Source organism: Hemitrygon akajei, chromosome 20 (assembly GCF_048418815.1).
Source record: "Hemitrygon akajei chromosome 20, sHemAka1.3, whole genome shotgun sequence".
Classification (NCBI taxonomy): Eukaryota; Metazoa; Chordata; class Chondrichthyes; order Myliobatiformes; family Dasyatidae; genus Hemitrygon; species Hemitrygon akajei.
The window spans coordinates 53,891,737-53,914,176 of NC_133143.1; the positions used below are offsets into that span (position 1 = coordinate 53,891,737).

Consider the following 22,440-nt stretch of genomic DNA (forward strand, 5'->3'; position numbering starts at 1 on the left):
TCCTGTAACAAGTACTAAGGTAACTGAAGACTCCCTTGTCTACTCCTAAGTACAGTAAACCTGTGTCTGTCACACAAGTATAGTTTCATAGAGTTCCTAGAATATCAATAATTTATGGCCAATCACTAGCAAATATCAAAAGTAATCTACATTCAAAGCACAGCAGAATAATAGCTACCTGTGACTGAAATTAGTAGCTTGATGTCAGCAATTGCATTTGGTCTTGGAGCTTATGATACATTGTGGAAATCAATTCAGCCCATATAAAACTGTTGGAAAGGAACTTTATAAATATGTGTCTTCCATAATAATGGCTACCATGCCACTCAGCAGGTAAATGTAGTGCCAGATATAGGCAAAGGGGCCAGGAAAGTTCTGAATTCAATCCCCAACTTGTGCTAAAGAGGTTAATTTTAGTGAGTACAATTCATTTAGCCTCAATGCTCCAGAACTAGGAATGAGTAAGAAAATATTCAACCCCTCATTCTGATTACAATCTGGTGATCACCAGTAGAAACTGTGTGGGTGTGTTATCTTAAAAATTCTTCTGCTCCTTCCCTCCCCACTCTTCAGTACTGGACTCCTGCATAAAGTGCAGCCACTTGCATCACGTACCAGAAAGCTGCTAGCATCCATACCTCGGGAAAGAGAAAATTGGGAAAATCAAAGCAGATTCACTGACTTTCCAATAGATATAAAGATTCTTTGCGCATTTGCAGATAGAGTTGTAAAACATCACCTGAGAGATCGACAATTGCGAGTTACACAACCAAACTATAAAGAAAACAGACTAACTTTAATGTTCCTTCAGGGTTGTCTGGGATTATATTGGTTGTGTGACCTAGTACATAGCCAGGAATCCATCCCTCAGCTGCAGGGCACTGGTCAGTAGCTGCCCGAAACACCAAAAACATGTTCTGTTGGTTGCTGGCCAGGATCTGTACTACCTCGCCCTGGCAGACATTGATCTCATCCTCTTTCACGGCGGTGTAATCATGCGTTACCAGCATGGTGGAGATATTACTGCTGCTGCTACTTTCACTCTACAAGGGAGGAAAAGACAAGGTTGGAGAAATAAAATGTGTTTCTCAAGCAATTCACACAAACATAATGCACAAATTGGTAATGTACTACTTTAATCTGACAAATAAGCTGCCGTCCCTCCCATCACCACTAATTTAAAAAGGCCTTAAAATGAACCTGATTTTATAGGCTTCCAATGCTTCAAAAAAATGTAATAAATAATCTTGTTTTATTAAGATTTACATAAATAAACACAACAAACTAACAAGTGAAATATTTAAAATGGCCACAAGACATTGGAAAATGTGTTTTTGATTCTCGTACATGAGGAATGCTTCTAATATAAAGATTACTTTTGGGCTGGAGCTGTAATTAGATTTCTGACCTGCCTTTCTAGTGTAATTGTGGTCTGCTCCTTAACATTAATTGAGGCATAACTGTGCAACTTTAGCAAAGATGAGAACATTATGAAAAATTATTAAGTATGGACTTTTTGCAGGTTTGATATTCCCCAGAATTGAATGGCATTAAATTAATACTCCAAAGAAGATGTGTTGGAACTTCCCTGTTTATTTTGAAAGAGACTAATTATTTCACTTACTTTTCCACCAATATTCTCGATTCCCTTTTTTCATTTGAAAAGTCAATTCTTTGTTGAGGTATGGTTTCAGAGGGAGTAAACACCTTTGTTACTTGAGTACAAGTGGCAAGCCTTCATGTTTGAGCCTACATTTAGCTGTTAGAGGGGTGTCACAGCTGAATCCAATTCTGTCCTGACTTGCTGTCTGGATTTATTTTTAAAGAATTATCACTAGGTACACTGGCTTTCTTCCCCTTCTCTTAACCAGAGATGGTGAAGTCAAACCCTTCTCCAGTTACAAACAACTAACTCAGCACAAAGAACAGAACAAAGCTGTGACCTTACTGATTTGTATGGATTTCCTTTCTCAATATTTAGAAAGCAGGTGAGCTGTTCAGGAGACTCTTCACAATAATAACACTTACCTACACAAAAATCAAACAACCTGTGAGTGTGAAGAGTAGCCATTATTAAAGTTAGAGCAACACAAGTTTCAAAAGGCAATTAAAAATGTTGCAGTTTCATAAGAAGGCCTGCCAAATTCAAATGTACCCTCTCTCCACAAATGCATACAGAATTTGATGTATAAATACCACCACTCTATTGTTTTAAAACCCAGCATTTTATATCATTTGTTCTATCATCACTATTCAGGACTTCTATAGATTCACTTATATCTAACAAGGAGCATTTATGTACATTTTTTACAGATTGAGAGTGAGGCTTTACATGGCCAGAAAATGAATTACTTAATTATACAAAAATTTGTCAAGCGGGGGATATCAGTTTTCAAGTAAATTCTCTCTCTTCTATATTTTGCTTATTCCCACTAATGGATTGGGAAGAAAGTGAAGAAAACAGACTAGAAACAAATCTGCTCCTAGTGCAGCAGAATCATTTAACTCAGTTTGCGATGCATTCTTTACTGCACTTAGCCCCAGTATTCAACTTTCATAAGGGATATATACCTTGCCTTTTGCAATGTCTGTAGACCCAAATACAAGATTATATTTTGAAAACAATGTCATGCAAGAAAAGTACCCGCTTTAATTTTTCTGTCCTTTATGTATTTAGTTAGGTTACAGTTCTAGGAACACCCACTTAGCAGCCAATAAAGTGACTTCCCATTTCTGACCATTATTTTTCACAACCTCACTTCCATCTACATTACAAATCAGTACCACAAGTACTTTGCACATTTTAATTGTGGATTACATAAAGACCATTTTTGACATACAAAATACAACAAGAATCATTTTCTTTTAAACACAAATGGTACAAAGTTGCTTCCTTAATTGAGACAGAAAAACATACAAATTGAAACAAAGATGAAGGAAAGAAAAGGAAAGTTAAATACTAGAACAGATAGTGGAAAAGCAGAAGGCCATAATTTACATATTATTTCAGCATCTGCTAATGCAGCAAGATGCACACATTTTCAAGCAGATTGGATCAATACAGTGAAAATTAACAATCTATCCAAAATGCCATGCTTGGAAACTGAAGGGACATGCAATGCATAGTGAGCATGCAAGCGTTTAAAATTAATAAGCTAGGCAAAAAAATGTCAGTGAAAATGCTTTTGAAAGTTGTGTACACTGTTCAGTGAAACATTTGCATCCTAATTAATAATTGATACAATGATTTCTAACCAAATGAATGATGGAAAAAGAAATAAGTTTTGGAAAGACATTAGATAAAATTGCTTTTTCATTGTGAGGGAATATTATGCCCCATTTCATAAGTTAAAGCATTACAGATTTACAAAATATTGAAAAACAAATTATTTTTGTGACAATCTCTGCAATTATAAATAAAACTAATCTGAGACTGTCACTGAATTAAACCTTTCAGACATTATAGCACTCTTAAGCAGTTTCAATGTCTTACATTGTAAAGCTGGACAGCTTCTTGAACAGCGAACTCCAAAAGTCAGCAGCAGAAACTGGGCTGAACAAGAGAGGGGAGAGGGGATGATGCTTGGATTCAGCAACTGGCAATAAAAAAAAAGTTGGAACTAGCAAATTTAAAATAGTGCTACCAGTCCAGAGAAATGGCCCATTAATATATGCAGTATGCTGGAGTATGAGGGAAAACGTGAAGCAGCAGATGTTTATTTTTATGCCAAAAGTTGGGTAGCTAGAAGTTTGTAAGTATCTGCGTAAGCTGTTATTTGCCTTCGCCAAGTGAGGCAGTTGCAGGAGCAGTAGTTAGTAGATGTTTAGGCTGATCAGAATTTTTAAAAACAAGATCTTGACAGGTAGAGAGTCACAGCGATGAGTAATTAGGCAGGGTTTTTTTTAAAAACAGTTTCAGAACAGAGCAGTTTTTCGGCAGAGCCAGGAGGAGTTATTAGTACGGAGAATGATACTGACGCACAGAAGGAGAGCGTGGGAAGGTTTTAGAGGAGCTCACAGGACAGACGTGCTCCGCTCTTACCCCGTTGCTCTGGGTGGAATGCACCGACTGCTCGCTGGTCGAGGAGCACGTGCTCATACGATCAGTGTCCTTGCTGTGCGTGGAGTGGCGGTGGACCTGGCGCTGCAGGGAGTCCGCGTCCCCTGGGAAGGTGAAGGAACCAGGACGGCTGGCAGGTGAAGCCGGGTGTGAGCTCCAGAAGGAGCCCTTGAGAACAGGACTGCTGGGAGGGAAGGATTCCTTGCTGAAAGGAGAGGATGGGAACGTCGTAGACATCGGTGAACTCAGGGGTGAAGTGGTGCCTGCCGGCCGTTGCTTTCCTATCGTCAGGGAGCCCACACTCCCTCTCGGAGACCGGTTCTCTTCTAGACTACCTCGTAATTCTTTTAGGTTTCCATCTCCTGTGTTGGTGAGCGATCCTAATGTTTTCCTGGGGCTCTCAAGGACTTTTGTTCTAGGAATCTGTTCCAAGTCATTGTCGCTGCCTTCTCGTTCCAGGTGCCTGTCAGATTGGCTGGAGCCAGAATCTAGGGTGCTGTTGAGTGTCGTCAGGGTAGGGTTGCGAGCGGACATACCTGTCAATCTGTCTGCCTCTGCCTGGGCCGAGGCCGCAGAGGAGACCAGGACTGGGGAATGGTGCCGGATGGGTTGGGGTATCCGAGAAGGTCTGGAGCGGCTTGTGCTGCTCATTCCACTACAGCTATTTGGTCCACTAGGGCCGACATGGTTCCTCTGGTATTCAATCGGAGATGTCAGAGCTGGAGCCAAAAAGAGGTTAATTAGACAATTTTAACATTGTATGGTCGGGATGAATGAAAAGTGAGGATTAAAGAAGCCAGATTGGGATGAATAATGTGTAATTTAGAGCCCCTCCCCCTCTCAAAGGTCACGAACTATGAGCCATTTTCAAATATCTCCAGATTATCTGAACGCAGAACTTCTTTGGTCCATTAGACTTTCCTTTAAACATTGAACATTTTATTAGCAGAGTTAGATATTTGTTCATTATGAACAGATTTCAAAATGGTGTAAATAATAGATAAATATCACATCTAGGCAGGTTGAATTTGGTGAATATATTCTGCACAGTTCATGCAAGTTCAAACTGCAGAAGACTGGCTAAGGGAATAGTTACATTATTGATTGGTATCCTTGCAATATCCACAGATGAGAATTCTGCAGCAAATTTTCAAAGGGGATTTATGACATCTTTGTGGCAGGAATAAGCATTACAAGTCCTCATCCTTTCTCTGTCATCCAATTACATCATGCCTTTCATTATTCTCAACTCAATTTATCAAACAGTGATATGCAGGTTATTTTTTAAAAATATCAAGCCAAAATACAGCTGAAACACAGCATAGAACTGTATTTCTTTTTGCAACTTTCCAGAGTAAACATTTAAAGTCATACTCCTGAATATTTTGCTTGAAGATTTTAAAGGTCACTGCATTTTCAGATGCCTGAAAGTTAAAAAAGCTGCCTTCTGGGGGGGGGGGGGGGGGGGGAATTTATTGAAGAATGAGATGCATGTTTGGTTTTGCAATTTATCTGATTTCAAATTTCAGCTGAACTGCCTGTGTGGAGATCAAGAATTTACAAGTAGGAGGGAAAATGTTTAATTTCCTAAGTATACCTCACAATGACTTACTCATGGAGACTACTCAGTTTCTCCATGGCCACAGTTGTGATAATTCTTTTAGGGAAATAAGGAGCAAAATGCGACAAAAGGAGGGAAACAAGACTTAAACTAAATAATGAATTTCTTACTGTTTTTAAAGAAATGGTATTTCATGAAAACATTAAACACTAAACAAGGTACCACAAAAATACAGTAATACTATTTATGCCTACACATAAACAGACACACAATTAAAGCCAGTCATGCATAACATGTTTTAGGGCCAGTCACACTGAAAATTCAAAACCCTTCTGAGGACTAGTCACTGTGAACATGATAGTCCAGAACATTCTGAGAACACCTTGTTTCTATGATTTGACTGCACTCTTAACACTGAGCTCCTCATGGAGTCCACTGTCAAGAGTCTAGCTTCCTGCAGCTTTCCAGATCTGGCACATGTTCAGCAATTGTATTAATTTCAATGGAGAATGGTTAGCATGAAGATGGCAAACTTTAATTGCATTTGTTTAATTAATTGAGTTAATCTAACTATATTTAATAAATTAATTCTATTAGCTGTTTCCTTACAATTACTTTTAATGCTTGTGATCATCAGAGACATCACAATCATTCTTTGTCTTTTTATCATTTTGAACATAGAGGAGTTAAGGATATTTCTTGAGGCGGCACACATTATTTTTGGTGAGGAAGCCCTTCACATGTAGGGCTACACTGATCACAAGCCAGATTTGAAAAACAAGTTCCCTCTCCAAAAAAAAGAGCAGCGTGGTGACCTTGCTGTTCACTAGGGCTATTTATCACAGATTAGACGATGCCCATCAAAAAAATATTTTAAAATAAAAATCATGATCACTAGTGTCTTGTGGAAAGGTGAGAGGAACAACGAAGCTGTGGACTCTAAGACAATTAACATTACCATTCCAATCTAACCTTTAGTGTATAAATTACAATGCAGGTCATGCAGTAAGTAAAGTGGATGTAGTTTGAATAGTTAATGCAAACCAGAATATTTTGGTTATGTTTAATATGACCTTCAGAAGAAAATCTGTAAGTACCGTTTAAAAAGTTGCGCTGGTTTTCCAGAATTTGATTGATTTCATGGATCCACATTTGGCGAACTGAAGGATTTGATGCTTGTAGAATGTAGGTCTCCACACTGCCATCTGCAGATCTCGAAGTAAGTCCAAATTTACAAGGATCATTATCCACATTCTCTTCCAGGCCAAGGTAACTCACCTGGAAAACAACCAATAAGCTTCCTCAGCCAGTCTAATAAATCAAATTTCACTGTGAGTCAAGCAATTATTTCATTTGTGTGAATTGCTAAACAAAATTCAACACAGATGATCAATTAATGGTAGGAAGTAACAGGGGTTGGTGCAAAATGTGCAATATGTACTTTTGCTTTGCATCACCACTAGAGAAGAATTTGAACTCCATAATATACTGACATACGTTGTGACAGTGTGGCTATGTTTAATATTATAAAAAAGCCCCAATAATTGTCTTTCTAAACTAAGATTGAGAACAATCTTTCAGTGAATCTGAAAATTAAAGTAGAACAATTTGCAGTCAGAAAATTATGTGTTATCATTATACAAATCTGAAAATAGATTAATGCATTTTTGAATAACATATTCCATTAAGTTGAAATGACTGTGATGATAGTATTTCAGACATCTGATTCCTAAAGACTGAACTGTGTTGAATTAAAAGTATGATACAATCTGCACAGCCTGAACAAAAGGGGACACTGTCAGCACCAGATGTATTCAAAGCCTCCAGGCTCAAATATTGGGCATGGGGTCTACCGTACATAGGGAAATAGGAAGATCTTTGTGAATCTTGTCAAAGGAAGTTCAAAGTACTGAAGATGATGATTGAATGTGGTTGGTTAGAGAGAAAGATGCAGAGAAATTTGGGAAGAGGAACTTGCCACAAAATTATCAACGTTAGGGTAGAAGGACGGGGGGGGGGGGGTCATGAAGGGATTTGGTTGCTGATGAGAATTCAGGATGGAGATGCAGAGAAACAGACGATAGAGTTGCTAGGAAGCAATCTATAGCAGTGACTTGGGGTTGGGTGGGAAAGGTGTGGGTGAGCAGGATTGAGGGATTACTGTTTAGTAAATAGTAAAACTTTAAGTTAAGGGAACCAGTGTTCGATGCTACTGCCATAAAATATCTCATTTGAACTATACAATTTTGTGCAAGTGATTTCAAAATCAGGAGTTTGAGTCCTGCAATTTCCTAATCAGTGCACCTTGATCCAATTTTACGATGAGTGTTTCTGGCCTACAACTGGGATCTTCAACAAATTTTAGTGAATAAGTACAAGATCACTTGCCATATTCAACGGAATTTCTAGGTCAACAAGTTTACTGAATGGCATTCAGAAAGCAAGAATCAGACCTTTGGTAATGTCACTCAAATTACAGGTTAAAAGCTTCATTGAAGTGGCATGAATTGATTTATTGATGGATTTATTTCTCCCTTGGGAAAGGGGGAGCAGCTGCACTTGAGCAATTTAGATCAGGAAATGGAAAAACTCTGGGAATTACCATTCAAACAAATCACTATATCACCATTCAAACCAAGACCATATTTATAGCAATAACATTTAATAATACAGGGCATCTTGTTTGGGTTAAGAATGATCCTCCTCATGGAGTTCAAAAATCAGTATCCAAAAATTTGCCACGTAGAATAAAATCACTTTTATGGAATTTAAGTAAAATATAAGTAAACAAATAGTACATTTACTTTGTTTTCATGAGGGTCACCTGTATCACACTGTCACAATATCCAGAAGTCATGCCACTTTGTTCACAGTAACTCATCAATGGCATTATGGCAAATTGGCAAGGGTTATTGATCTATTATTGGATTGCTTGATCTATCTGTGATAAATGACCTGCCACTTGACTATATTACACAAGATACAGCCAGACAAAGTCATGCCCAATCCAGCATTAAATGTCAATTGGAGACTAAGATGATTATAAATGAATTAAATTCTAAATTATACAATGTAATTACTTTTGGTGTATTTGTAAAGCATGGAAGGTATCCAGTACTCTACAAGTATTAGATTAAATTACCTTGATACTGTTTTTAAATAAATAGCCAGGCATGGAGAAGCCTTTTTTCTTATCTAAAGGTTCACTGAATATTGCAATTTGCTCAAACAGGAAGATTCTCCGCTCTTTGTTGCGTGAAAGAAGCCCGGCATCCTGATCTGCAACAAGGAAGGTGTCCTGAAGAAGCAATCTCCCCTGGGCTATAATTTTACCCTAAAAAAAGAGAAAAAGACTTCATTTGTTTCGGGAAGCCCAAAGAAAATTATAAAGGTATTGTAAAAACATTTAAAATAATCACTTTTCAATTCCAAAAGGATAGTGTACAGAGTTCAATTGAAAATCCAGGAAACTAACGACAACATGCAGTTACAGTACAAATAATTGCTTGACTCCATCTATGCTGAGATCATCAACCTCTAACTAATCCTATTCGTTCGACATAGAAAAGAGAATCTTTTCCATACTGAAATCTGCTCCAAGTTAATAGTGTTAATGTAAAATAAGCAGTGTACACCATTTTAAATCCCATTTGTTTTTATGTTTATACATCTTTTGTCCCATTCACAATCTTGTTCTTAGCATAATACTGTTATAAATTATCTAATTCTCTGAAAGTGTTTATCGATAAAATAAGAAACATTATAATGTAAATTTTCAACCATACAGTTCTATTTTACATAAAATGTGGAATAACTCTTAATTTAAAAATTAAAATCCAAAACTGTAGGATGAGGAAAACAAATACAATAATTACATCAAATCCTTGTAGCCGTCCAACATTCATCATATCATTGCATCTCTTTGGTACGATGCACATGACTTCCACAGCTTTCTGTGTATAGAAGAAAGAAAGTAAATGTCAACTTATGCGGTACATTTTCAGCTTTAACTACAATTTATAATATATAAAATGTTTTACTTTCAAAAGCATCCTTTTTAATTATATTATTCCCTGTTGGTTGCAAACAAAAGTCAAAATTATTGACACCCATTGTGCCAAGTGCTGACAAAGGTCTATTACATGTTAAATTCTTTCTCTTTGAAAGTGACCTTGCAAATCCACGTGTTTCATTTTGCCCTCCTATCTCGCACATTTAATTTTCAAGTGTGAGTACAGAGAGACAGAGTAAGCTGTGCCTGGACAGCTTGTTAATTATATTTTTGAATTGGTTAATAAAAGGTGCTCTGACTTCAATATTTGCTCCAAGAAAGTTACATGCCCTTAATTATCACTTTTGGGTGAGGGGCATGCAGTGTCAAGACAGGAGGGTATCCCCTGCACAGTAATCAGCATGTGCGGCCTGGGTCATTTTAATTACCAGACCGCACTTAAAAAAAATTCTCCCATGGCAGAACTAATAACTGTGTAGAAAATTGGATTTCCAGAGGTTTGAAGGAACAACTCCTGCGTAAGGGGTTTGACAGCAAAGAAGAAGCAGCAAGGCTAGATCTTGCGAGACACCTAAGCAGTCACGGGGTGTCATTCTTAATCTGCTTGGTCAACAAGGAGTTCATACAGAAGTAATTTTTCAAAACTTACCTTGGCTTTTCTGGGCAGTCAGCTCTTCCCACCCTGGTTCAGGCTTCAGATTTCATGTTGCGGCATTGATGCCATCAAAGGGTTGAAACTTTGAATGAAACTTGGTCTCCCACAGCAGGTAGGAGACTAAGTCCTGGCCACATTTAAAGTTAGCAAAAATTATAGAGCAATTGAGCAATTACAAGCCAATAAAGGGACACGGTCTAATTTAAATGCATCATTTTCACAGATGAAGGGTTTTCTCAAATCTCTCATCTGTCAGTCGTAACTTCCATTTTAGTTCACGAAACATGGAAGAAATATTGGCTGCTTATTGCATTTTGTTGAAATCTAAGGAAAAACACATCTCAAACTATGCACTACTCTAAAATGGACTGACTCTAGTAACCGTATAATTCAGTCAATTATTTGAGATTTTGCTCAAAATGAACAATCAAATACAAAAATGTATACATAACCTATATCAGACAATTTATTATAAATTGCTCATGTGTAGTGAATCTTCTAGAATACTATACAGAGCTCAGTTTCCTGAGCAAAATAGAGAATTAATGTATCAAAACATAAATGAAATTAACTAGTCAAGCTATTTAACCAGTTTATATATCTCTCAAAATGCAGTTTATAACATTAAGGTTTCATGATACAGAGATAGTATGGAATAATGTTCAAAATAATCCACAGTTATCTTTGACTGGAAAGATGCAAGCTACCCATATGCATAAAGGTGGTGAAATAGTATATTGTTCAAAAAAAATTGCAAGAGGCAGCAATGTTCAACATTATGCAAATACAAAATTTCCTTTTTCAATTACATTCCCGTGATGTTCTTAAAAAGTTCTTGCGAATTGAACTCTTGCACCACTTAGAGATATTGTTCAAGGGACTAATCTTCCAAGAAAAATCTTCCCGATTGCTTACCCAGTAAATCCTTTGTGATCTTGAGCAGATCACTCTTGTGCTGATGTCTCAGCAAAAGCTGATAAGTGAGGTGGTAAACGGCGTATAATATCTCATTTCAATTCGCAAGCCCTGGCCTCCAAAACTCTTATATGGTAAATCAAGCCAAAGCTGTCAAACTGAATGTTTGTGCTCTTTTTAAAACCTGATTTTATTTACAGGATGTGGCTTTTGTTTATTGGTCTTTCCTAAGTGCCCAAGACCGAGGAGGCAGTTAAGAATTAACCACAAAGGTCACCAGCAGCATAATGTGTTACAGTGAACAAGGATGCCAAATTTCACTCCATCAAGGATATCAGAGAAGCAGGTGGTTTTTAAAACAATCTTGAAGCTTATTAATAACCCACACTGAGGCAAGGTTTTACTTAATATTATTTCAAGATCTAAGTTTAAATTCCCAAGCTACCATTGAGGGATATGGACCCAGAATTCTACCAGTTGGTCCAGTGATTTAACTACTATGCTAACTGTCTCTTAATATTCACAAACATCTAAAAACTATTAAATAAATTATACTTTTAAACTTTTAAATATAAACTGGTACATGTTTGTACATGCTTTCAGAAGAAACCTTAATTTCAGGCACACTATACATATTAGAAAGATACATTGACACGGATTCCACTACATGGTAATTAGCAATTTTATCACTGGTTTGATTAAACAATACCTCTAGCTCTGTTGTATCTACAGCAGCCTTCTTGGAGTATTTAAGAAAGTCCTGCATACAGAAAGGAAACAGGATTAGCCCACATATTTCTGATTAAACCAGAAACTTACTCTAGAATGAAAAATCACTAAATAACTTTACAAATGAAGAGAAATTTTATTTCATTAACAGCTTTCTCATCAACAAAAACAGATTGCACTTTGTCAATTATTTAAATATATTCAGAGCTGTTTTGGACATTTTATTTAATGCAGTTAAATATAATAGGATTTCTGCAATCATCTCCATGAAAAATCAACATGTCTTTTAACTAACATTATACATATGAAACATACAAATATGGTCAAAACTGTATAAAATCCTAGAACCTACAGGCTGTCTAGGGATTGATACAGTTTTGACAGTATTTAAACAATTCTTCAGTTCCATGCTTCCTAAGAAATGCTTACCTTCAGCAAGAGCTGGTATTTCATTATACGTTGTACTGGTTTTATTAGCAGGTCAGTCAATTGCAGTCGATGACCAAGCCGCTGTTTTACATCCTTAAGACATTAAAATTAACATTAACACATTTTTAAAAATTAAAATCTTGGTGTATAAATACAAAGCTATATTTATTCATATCCTTTTATCCCCACCTGGACTCTATGACATTCAAACATACTGGACAATTATCTTTGGTATCTTAAACGTAACTGCAGAAGAAAAATCATGAAAGTACAATGTAATGCATGCAGCTTTTGAATATATTATTCATTTTGAAAATTCTATGTATCTGAAGAACATAGACTGAAGCTAGTCAAATGTTTCTGAATTGCTCAGAGCATCACTGAAAATGACTGGAAAAATATTACGGACATTGTGTGGTTAAAGAAAAAGACAAATATAAACAAAATCAGAGATATCATTATCTCAAAATTATGAAACACAGTTAATTTTGATTCAATGTACAAACCATAATATAACAGAAAGAATACAACAAAGATATCTTACATGCATGATACAAATACATTTTAGTAAATTCATGTTCGTTTAAGTACTAACAATAACAAGCCTCTATATTAACATTAGAACCTTTTTTTTTGAACATATAAAACAATATATCCAAAATCCTCACCTCAAAATATGTGTCTATATATTCAGACACAATGTACTCAGATTTGGGTTTATTCTGACAGTAAACTATATACATATGCAGTCTTCTTTCCTTTTTGATTGAAAAAGAAAATACATGAGCAACAATACTGCAAATACATTTTTCTTACAAAAACAAAACAGCATAAACTACTTTTTGTTTACTTTTCTTAATTTGAAGTAATATTTTCAGTTGCCTAACACAGTGTCAGTAGGATCTGCCTTGGTTATTTGGGAAATGGTGCTGTGTGACATTACCATGCAAATATTCTTGAGGTTTAAGTTGAAAACTCCTTGGAAGTGGCCATGCATATAGATGGGTAGTAAAGACTGTTGCTTTCATTAGTTAGTGCCTTCAGGGCACTGAGTCATAACTACATAAACCTTCATTGAGGCCACACTACGTGTTACATACAATTCTGATTACCCCATTACAGGAAGGATGTGGAAGCTTTGGAAATGGTGTAGAAGAGGTTTACCAGGATGCTGCTTGAATTATGGGATAAGAGCTATAAGCTGTATAAACTTAGGTTGTTTTCTCTTTAGCATTGGAGACTGAGGGGAAACCTGATAAAAGTTTATGACATTATGAGAGGCATAGATAAGGTAGGCAGTTAGAATGTTTTTTTCCTTAGCAGAATGTCAAGTGGTATAGGATATGGATTTAAAGTGAGAGGGGGAAAGTTTAAAGGGTACTTGCAGGGCAAGTACTTATCTCAACAGGCTTCTGAAGTAATGCTGGAAGCCAAGACAATAATGGTGTTTAAGAGGCTGTTACACAGGTGAAGGTACAGGAAACAGAGGATAAGGATCATGCAGAGACAGAAGAGAATTACCGTAGATTCCGGACTACAGAGCGCACCTGATTATTAGCCGCAGGCTCTAATTTTAGAAATAAAATCAATTTTTTAATTGTAAAGGCCGCACCGGATTTTAGGCCGCACCGCTACTTTTAAATATACATACGTATCGGTAACACAAATTACGTTGCATATACTTTTTTACTGAACAGCACGAACAACATTCCAATATCTCCTAGCGACTGGTAAAAATATATATATTGCAGCCTACCAGGAAAAGTTATTGATCGACTTTAACTTAAAAGCAGCGTTTTCGATCGGGTCTAATCGGGTCTGACGCTTGCGCAATGCGATCGGGTCTAATCGGGTCTGACGCTTGCGCATTGCGATCGGGTCTAATCGGGTCTGACACGCTTGCGCAATCCGATCGGGTCTAATCGGGTCTGACGCTTGCGCATTGCGATCGGGTCTAATCGGGTCTGACGCTTGCGCATTGCGATCGGGTCTAATCGGGTCTGACACGCTTGCGCATTGCGATCGGGTCTAATCGGGTCTGACGCTTGCGCAATGCGATCGGGTCTAATCGGGTCTGACGCTTGCGCATTGCGATCGGGTCTAATCGGGTCTGACGCTTGCGCAATGCGCTCGGGTCTAATCGGGTCTGACGCTTGCGCATTGCGATCGGGTCTAATCGGGTCTGACGCGCTCGGGTCTTGCTTCGAGTATTTTCCATGTTGATGAGGGTGAGTACAAATGACTGATTTACAATAATTTAATTGTGAAAGTGCGCTTGATTTATCGTACAATTTCATTGGACCTCTGTGAACTACTCATCAATTTTATTGGTCTACTGTTACGAGGCAAAATGTTTACGAGGCGGCATGAAAAAAAAACCATGTATTAGCCGCTCTGGATTATAGGCCGCAGAGTTCAAAGCTGTTCAAAATGTGGGAAAAAAGTAGCGGCTTATAATCCGGAATCTACGGTAGTTTGATTGTGTCTGGCACAGATGTCAAGGGCTGCAAGGCTTGTTCCTATGCTGTACTGTTCTGAGCTCTGTTCTCACGTTAAGTTAGTTCTACTCCATATACAAGTCTATGACAAGATTTAGAGTAGTGATGTTTTCTTTAGTAAAATGATTATATTTATTATAAGAGGTCACTAGCAACCTCAAAAGTTTGGCCTGTTGGTAGAATGTACTTTGCCTATAAAATGGCCTGTTTTATTACTGATAAAAGCAGAGCGGAGATTGATAGGTACTTGGATAGTAAAGGCGTCAAAATTTACGGGGATAAGGCAGAAGAATGGAGCCAAGAAGAATAATATACCAGCCATGATGGAATGGTGGAGCACACTCGATGGGCTGAATGGTCTAACGATCCTATGCCCTATGATCCTATCTGTTGTACAAATGCAAAGAGCCATTCTAATGTGGAATGTAATGTGAAGGCAGAAAGTTCATGAAGGATCGCTGCATTATATTCCCCCCCCCCCCCAATATTGTAAGGGGAAAAATGAGGTGGAAACAGTTTTACAAATTATAACTCACGTGTTTGACAAAGAGGGAAGCTAGTTTATCAGGATCCTCAAGGCACTTCTCCAGCTCACCGAGAAAGAAACTAAGAATATAAAACAGAACAAAAATTATGCAATGGCCTAGTTTTTGTTGTCAACATAACGGAGAGGTTCATGGTACATGCCATTATTTATCTCTAAACGGTACAGTAATTGAAGCGAGTACCAAACGACTGGCTGAAGTTTTCCAAAGTGTAAATAACTTGCCTAACCCTGATAAATCTGTTTCTTCTGAATCTTAAATATCAGCAAAAAGAGCAAACGGACATCAAAGATCAGAAAGTTAATAACACAGAAATATAAAAAAACAAATGGATCACTATGCACCATCAACAGTGTTCACGGTCCAGAAATAGCCTAACCAATTAGTCCCACTTGCACATTTAATCATTTCAGCTACACCTCTTTTCAAGGCACTGTGAAACTAATTCATTTTAGAATGGCTAGGAAAAATGTTTAATCCTCTACATCCTTATTTGAGTTTTGTTAGGCGTGAACACACAGCCCATTTCCTTACTACTATTTGATAGATTCAGTTATTATCCTTGTCACAGAATATTAGACCATGACCCTTGAATCTTTCTGCAACCAACCCCAGATGAGCCTTCAGTTCAGCGATAATCTTGTCTTTTCATCCTGAACAGACTCTGTTTCATAAACTAGTTTGTAAAAGAGCAATGGTTAAAAAAAATTGTATGTTTCAAGGAAATAAGTTACAATCTGGTAAAAATAACTGAGTTTGAAAAGAGAATGCACACTAAACAAGACTTGTTAATATCAAGCTTTAAAATACAAACAGCAAGGTTGACAGCAAAATGACATTTGAAGGTTTTAGTTTCTGCATTCCAAAATTCTGAAATCTGATCCAGTAAACCTTCTGACTAAAAGGTGCTTAATGTTATAAATCAGTCACTAACAACCATTAAAAAGTATGCTCTTTAAATCAAAAGTAATTATTGCTCATGTTTCATTTACAGCAAGTAATCAGGAAAGCTAACAAATTGTTACTTTTTATTCTAAGGGAAATTGAATATATGAATCAGGAGATCATACTTCAGTTTCAAAGGGATTTAGTGAGACTCTAAACAGTATAGGCTTTGTTATTTGAGCAAAGTTATAAATTATATAGAAGTAGTTCAAAGGAAGTTTAGGAGGCTTATACTAGGAATGGTCAGATTGCTTATGAGAAGTGAATGAACAGACTACATTTGTATTCTTATTATTATTCTTTGAAGTTTAGGAAACTTAACTAAAACAAAGTCTGAAACAATCCTAACAACGTGGACATGGAGAAGAATTTTCCTCCTGTGAGAGAATCTAGAACTAGGGGATCACACTGCTTTAAAAAGGGCCACCTGTTTAAGACAGAGATGAGGCAAATTTTCATCGGTTGGGGTTGTGAGTTGTTGAAGGCCTGTTGCTCAAAGACGTGTGGAAGCATACTCTTTGTATCTTTTTAGGGCAGAGGTAAACAATCAGATGCTGAAAGCAACAGAGGGTTGAAGTATATCAGGCATGATCTCATTAAATTGCAGAACAGATTCCAGCAACTATTCCTGTTCCGAATTTATAGGTACATAAATATGTTCATAAATGCAGCAACCAGTTGTGCACAGTAAACTTCCACAACCAACAACCGAGAATAACCAGTTTATTTATTAATTGAAATATGATTGAGAGATTAGTTATGATATATGGGGTATCTTCTCTGCTCTTATTCAAAGTGGAGTAAAATAAACTTTTACGTCCCCTCGCAAGAGAAAGAGAGCCTGATTAAAAATCTCATTTGAAACTTGACATATTTGACGACAATAATGCCTGGATATTATTTTGATAATTTATGGCCTCATGAGTAAAAGAGAGCGGTTTATGAAGGCATTTTGCTGTAATAAAGCAAGTGATAACAAGAGCAAAAATTATTAAATCCAATAATCATGCAAAGAGGGTGAAAGACTAACCATTGTGAAAACTGAGAAATTAAATATCCATCTTCAAATATTTAAACAATTTTAAATAAGGCTTAGCAGGTAATTGCTAATAGGCATATTAAGGCATTTTGATATGAAATGTTTTAAATTTAACATTATGACTTAAGGTCAAGGGATTATAAAGAAGGCTTCAAATCTTCAACACTTAAATTCACAATGATTGGTTAAAATAATTACGCAGCATAATTTAAAAAAAAAATTCAATATTGGGAAAATCGAACACAGGCTTATATGGCATATTCCATAGCACCTGGGTAAGTCACTGCAGTTGGTTGCAATTGCATCATTGAGCAGTCCAAAGTGTTTTCCTACTCTTAGATTTACTGATGTCACCATTACCAAATAAAGTAATCCCTGTAATTTATAAGGCTATGCACATTTTTGCTCATGGGATCACAAGACTCTGAACCCTCTTTGTCGAAAAGGTCAAGGATGTAGTGTCTATGAATATGTTTAAGGCAGTGACAGATATTTGACAAGCAAGGGAATGAAAGGTTATCACAGATAGAAGGAATGTTAAGTTAAGGTTACAATCAGTCAAGCCATGCTCTAATTAAATGGCAGAGTAGGCTTGAGGGATTGAGTGGCCTAGTTGTGCTCTTAATTTTTATGTATTAAATTCTAAAGAAATGATAAGCTATATGGTCAAGTAAAATATCAGTCTAAATAAGTAACTTTGTTCATCATGCTCTTTAATAACTATATATTTAAATTGTTTGTAATATAAATTGTCAGTGAAAAAAGTGCCACTGAATACCAAAGTAAATGAAATGTGAGATACAAATTAGGCTAGCAAGATGGATGATGCCTTAAAACCAGCATATTAAAATGAAAATGATGTCAATGAGTAGCAGTTAAGAGACTTAGTTTAACATGACATTCTCTTTAGCATAGACATTATGGGCCAAAGGGCCTGTTTCTGTGCTATCCTGTTCTAGGTTCTGATAGGACATTAGAACAGATAAGAATTTAAAAACTCTTATCACAAAGCCTAAAAATAGCTCATAAATGCCTGCTGATGCCGAGACAACATTCATAAACCACTGCCATTGGATGTCCAATCAATGAAATTGTCCAATAGTGGTTGACAGGCTGAAAAAATACCTCATGATTACACTGTCTCTCACACACAGACTGCAAATCTATTTAAAATAATTGTATTATAATAACGTGAGAGCTCCAATTTTGCCGTAAGAATAACTGAAAGTCCACTGGAACTCCTAGCTTCGGATGTACAAGGTTAAAAGGCAATTAATTTACTCCAATTTGCTCTGCTCCTCCTGACCTTAGGTATATCGTTAATTTGTTGTCTGCACAAAAGTTAATAGAGCAAGAAGCTGTGGTACTCATCCACTTGATACATATAAAACATTCCTTAAAAACTTCCTTAAAGGGATTCGCAATTTAAGCATATCCACTCAGCTGAGTGGATATTATTAGGTATACCTGTAAATCCTGCTCATTAATGCAGATAACTAATCACCCTATTATATGGCAGCAACTCAATGCATAAAAGCATATAGGCATAGACAAGAGGTTCAGTTGTTGTTCAAACCAAGCATCAGAATGGGGAAGAAACGTCACCTAAGTGACTGTGGAATGATTGTTGTTACCAGATGGGGTGGTTTGAGTATCTCAGAAACTGCTAATCTCTCGGAATTTTCATGCACAACAGTTTCTAGAGCAGGGACATTAAGCCAAAAGAATGGTGTAAGAAACAAAAAAAAAATCCAGTGAGTGGTAATTCTGTAGGAATGAATGCCTTGTTAATGAGAGAGGATAATGGCCATACTGGTTCAAACTGACAGGAAGGAAAAAGTAACTCAAATAACCATGCATTACAACAGAGGTGTGCAAAAGAGCATTTCTGAATATACAACACATCGAACCTCGAAGTGGATGGGCTACAGCCAGCAGAAGACCATAAATATACACTCAGTGGCCACTTTATTAGGTACAGGAGGTAGTTATTAAGCAGCATGATGAACAAAGGTTACTTAAAAAAATCTGGACTGAAAATTTACATTTGTTTGTATGGTTATCCTTTCTTTGGAATTTAATTATCATTGTTTATTTAAGCAATGAAACAGAAGACTGTGCCATATTGTAGTTTTATCTACAATATGTGCTTCAGTGCAGAAGCTATAAAATAGCAAAACATTCCAAGTTAATTCCCTTAAATAGTTACCAGACAAAATATGGATCAAAGCCACAGGAAACATTGTTGTGTTTCCAACATTATACATGCAACTTCACTTCTAAGGTATTTCACTGGTTGTAAACTGCTATGGGCTGTCATAAATGGAACCAAAAAAACACAATCAAAGTCCCAATATATTGGTGACCAAACAAGAAAACAGTTTTAAAGGAGAGAGGAGCATGCAACAGGATTCCAGAAAAGAACTCTAAGTCACAGTGTCAAGCTAGTTGAAGGCACGCCCATCAGATGGCTGTAAAACAAAATGCCAAAGGGCATTCCTAGATGAAAAGGGTGAAAATAAAACAAACTTTTGTCAGTAGAAACAAGGCACTAAATTGAAAAATAGAATCCAATAATCAATGCAATAGAGGGTGTGCTGATGTTGCCCTGTGCAGTAGCTGTCAATATCCCAATAGTCTCATGCGCCATTACTTTCCCTGCGATTCCTCAAATAATATTTTGTGAAGACATTTTTTGACTTTCCTTTTTTATATTTGACTGCTTCCAACCTTATAGGCTGCAAATCCTAGATTAGTTACGGTGTGTAAAAAGAGGTTCTTCCCACATTCCTTGCGTACTTTTTGTCCATCACTTTAAATGTCCAGTCCTTAACCCTGCCACTAATGGGAGCATCTTCTATTTAACCTCAAAACAAGTGACATCTTTCACACATCAAATCTTTGCCAAGGTTTCTTTGCTCCAAGGAAAACAAGCCCATTTTCTCCAATTTAACAATGTAAATGAAATTCCTCACCCCTGCAATCAATGAATTAAATCTCCCTGCATTCTCCATAAGAATTTCATATTCTTTTTTAAAATAGGTAACTAGATATAATACAATACCTCAGTGTGCCCTAACCAGTGTGTTATAAAGGTTAATGTTTTCTCCTTGGTAATCTATGACACTATTTATGAAGCCCAGTAACACATATACCTTACTAACATTTCTTTCAATGTGACCCTCCACTACTTGCTTCTGCAAAACTTTGGAACCATTCGGTATAGACCATCTTTCCTGACCCTTTCTGCAAAATGTCGCATTTCACATGTATTAAACTTCAGCAGCTGCCCATCCTTCCTGGCAGATTATGTCATCATGTAATAATCTCATATCAACCCAAATGCTGACCTCAGTTCCAGACATTGCCTTTCTGTTTCCTACAATTAACACACATTTTATTCTTTTAATCACAAGCAATTTTTTGCCATCTAAAAAGTGTTTTATAACATAATGACTGTTGCAGCACCATTCTGATGGAAGAATCAAAATGAGAATTTGACAATTTAATGTAATCATGGCCTGAGAAGAGTTTATAAGACATTTCTTCACATGAAGTGATTTACCACAGAGAATTAAGAAAGAAAATTTAGGAAATAATTTAAAGTGGAGGAAGGTGCAGACCACAGGAAGAGAATGGGATGATAAGATCAAGATAATATTTCTCCAGCACAATGCTGGTATGCATAATCATCCAAAAGACCTCATTTAGGGTTGCACTGAGAAACTTTTAGATAGGCAGATTGATGATAGAAAAATGGAGGACTATGCAGGAGGGAAAGGTTACTGATCTTAGGTCAATAGGTTAAAAGATTGTGGGCTAAAGGGTGTGCTTGGTGCTGTGACGTTCTATTTTCTAACTGTGCAGGTCAATGAGTTAATTTGCCTTAATGTGTGACAATAATAAACCAATTACCAGTGGGTGTTAGGTGAGTGGTCAAATCTAGGGACTGTTAATGAGAACATGGGGAGAATATATTAAAAAAAGTCAGATTAGTATAGGTAGATTATCAATGGCCAGTGTGGATTCAATGGGCTGAAGCACCTACTTCTGTGTTGAATGTCTCTATAACTGGATCACTTCCTGGGTGTGTGTTGATGTACCCATTGTGGTTGTGACTGGTACGGAGTAGTGGGCAGGCAAGGACAAGGACCATAAGGGTGATGAGCAACATCCTGGTTCATGCACACAACGTTTGAAATATGCAAGACCTCCAAAATCAAAGGCTCAGGTTTTGGAAAAGTTCATGATCATTCTTCTAATATAAATCTAATGAATGAAAAATATTTGAAGAAAGATGGATGAGAGAGGTTTAGGAGGGATGTGGGTCAAATGTGGACAAATGGGACCAGTTTGGATGGGAATCTTGGTCAGCATCATCTGGATGGGCTGAGGGGCCTGTCTCTGTGCTGTATGATTTTATATTCATATTTCTGAGTATCCTTCACATGATGAACAGTTATAATTTAGGAGTAAATATGTGGTATGTCGAGCTACCGTGTGAACGAGTAGTCTTTGGAGTACTGCAAGTCTGTGTCTTTACTGATGCTTTGTTGCACACTTGAGTGCTCGGTGGGGGGGTTGCTGATGCTGGCGGGGAGGGCGGTAGATCGGGTCGTCACTTTGCTGCTGCTTATGCGTGGGGGGGGGGGCTTTGTGGTACTAACATTTTACTGTCATGCATTCTTTGGGGCAGTCCTCTGTTTCCATGGATGTTTGCGAAGAAAAAGAATTTCAGGACGTATATTCTATACATTTCTCTGAGATTAAATGTACCTATTGAAGTGAGTACTTGTTGAGAGCATCCATTTGTTTAGGTTGTGAAGTTTTACAGATGTTGGTTGCCATGACATTGAGTTGTCCACTAAAATGAGCTCTCACACTTGTCTGCAGCTACCTTAATATTGTCCAACAATGACTTTCCAACAATAATAGTAGAGAAACATCAGCCAAATCTATTTCCTTTTCGCTTCCCAATGTGCTAAAAGTAGAATGCTGAACATTACATGAAATGATAGAAAAGTTTTCAAAACTTTGTCATAGCTGTAAATC

The 22,440-nt window shown here is 37.0% G+C and overlaps 1 protein-coding gene across 8 annotated transcripts in view; it reads right to left on the reverse strand.

Annotated features, from left to right (window-relative positions):
• LOC140713799 (triple functional domain protein) overlaps positions 1 to 22,440 on the reverse strand; it is a 329,694-nt gene that overhangs the window by 33,305 nt on the left and 273,949 nt on the right. For 4 of the 8 annotated variants that reach the window (XM_073024339.1, XM_073024337.1, XM_073024338.1 and 1 more), the window contains exons 41-49: positions 15,396 to 15,465; positions 13,030 to 13,119; positions 12,362 to 12,454; positions 11,913 to 11,963; positions 9,497 to 9,574; positions 8,764 to 8,955; positions 6,719 to 6,899; positions 4,043 to 4,779; positions 796 to 1,043 (exon numbers count right to left, since the gene is read on the reverse strand). In XM_073024339.1, coding sequence (XP_072880440.1) covers positions 796 to 1,043; positions 4,043 to 4,779; positions 6,719 to 6,899; positions 8,764 to 8,955; positions 9,497 to 9,574; positions 11,913 to 11,963; positions 12,362 to 12,454; positions 13,030 to 13,119; positions 15,396 to 15,465 — 1,740 coding nt within the window. Of the gene's footprint in view, positions 1 to 795; positions 1,044 to 3,493; positions 3,597 to 4,042; positions 4,780 to 6,718; positions 6,900 to 8,763; positions 8,956 to 9,496; positions 9,575 to 11,912; positions 11,964 to 12,361; positions 12,455 to 13,029; positions 13,120 to 15,395; positions 15,466 to 22,440 lie in introns of those variants that run through there. The other 4 variants (XM_073024341.1, XM_073024340.1, XM_073024342.1 and 1 more) reach the window with 4 other exon arrangements.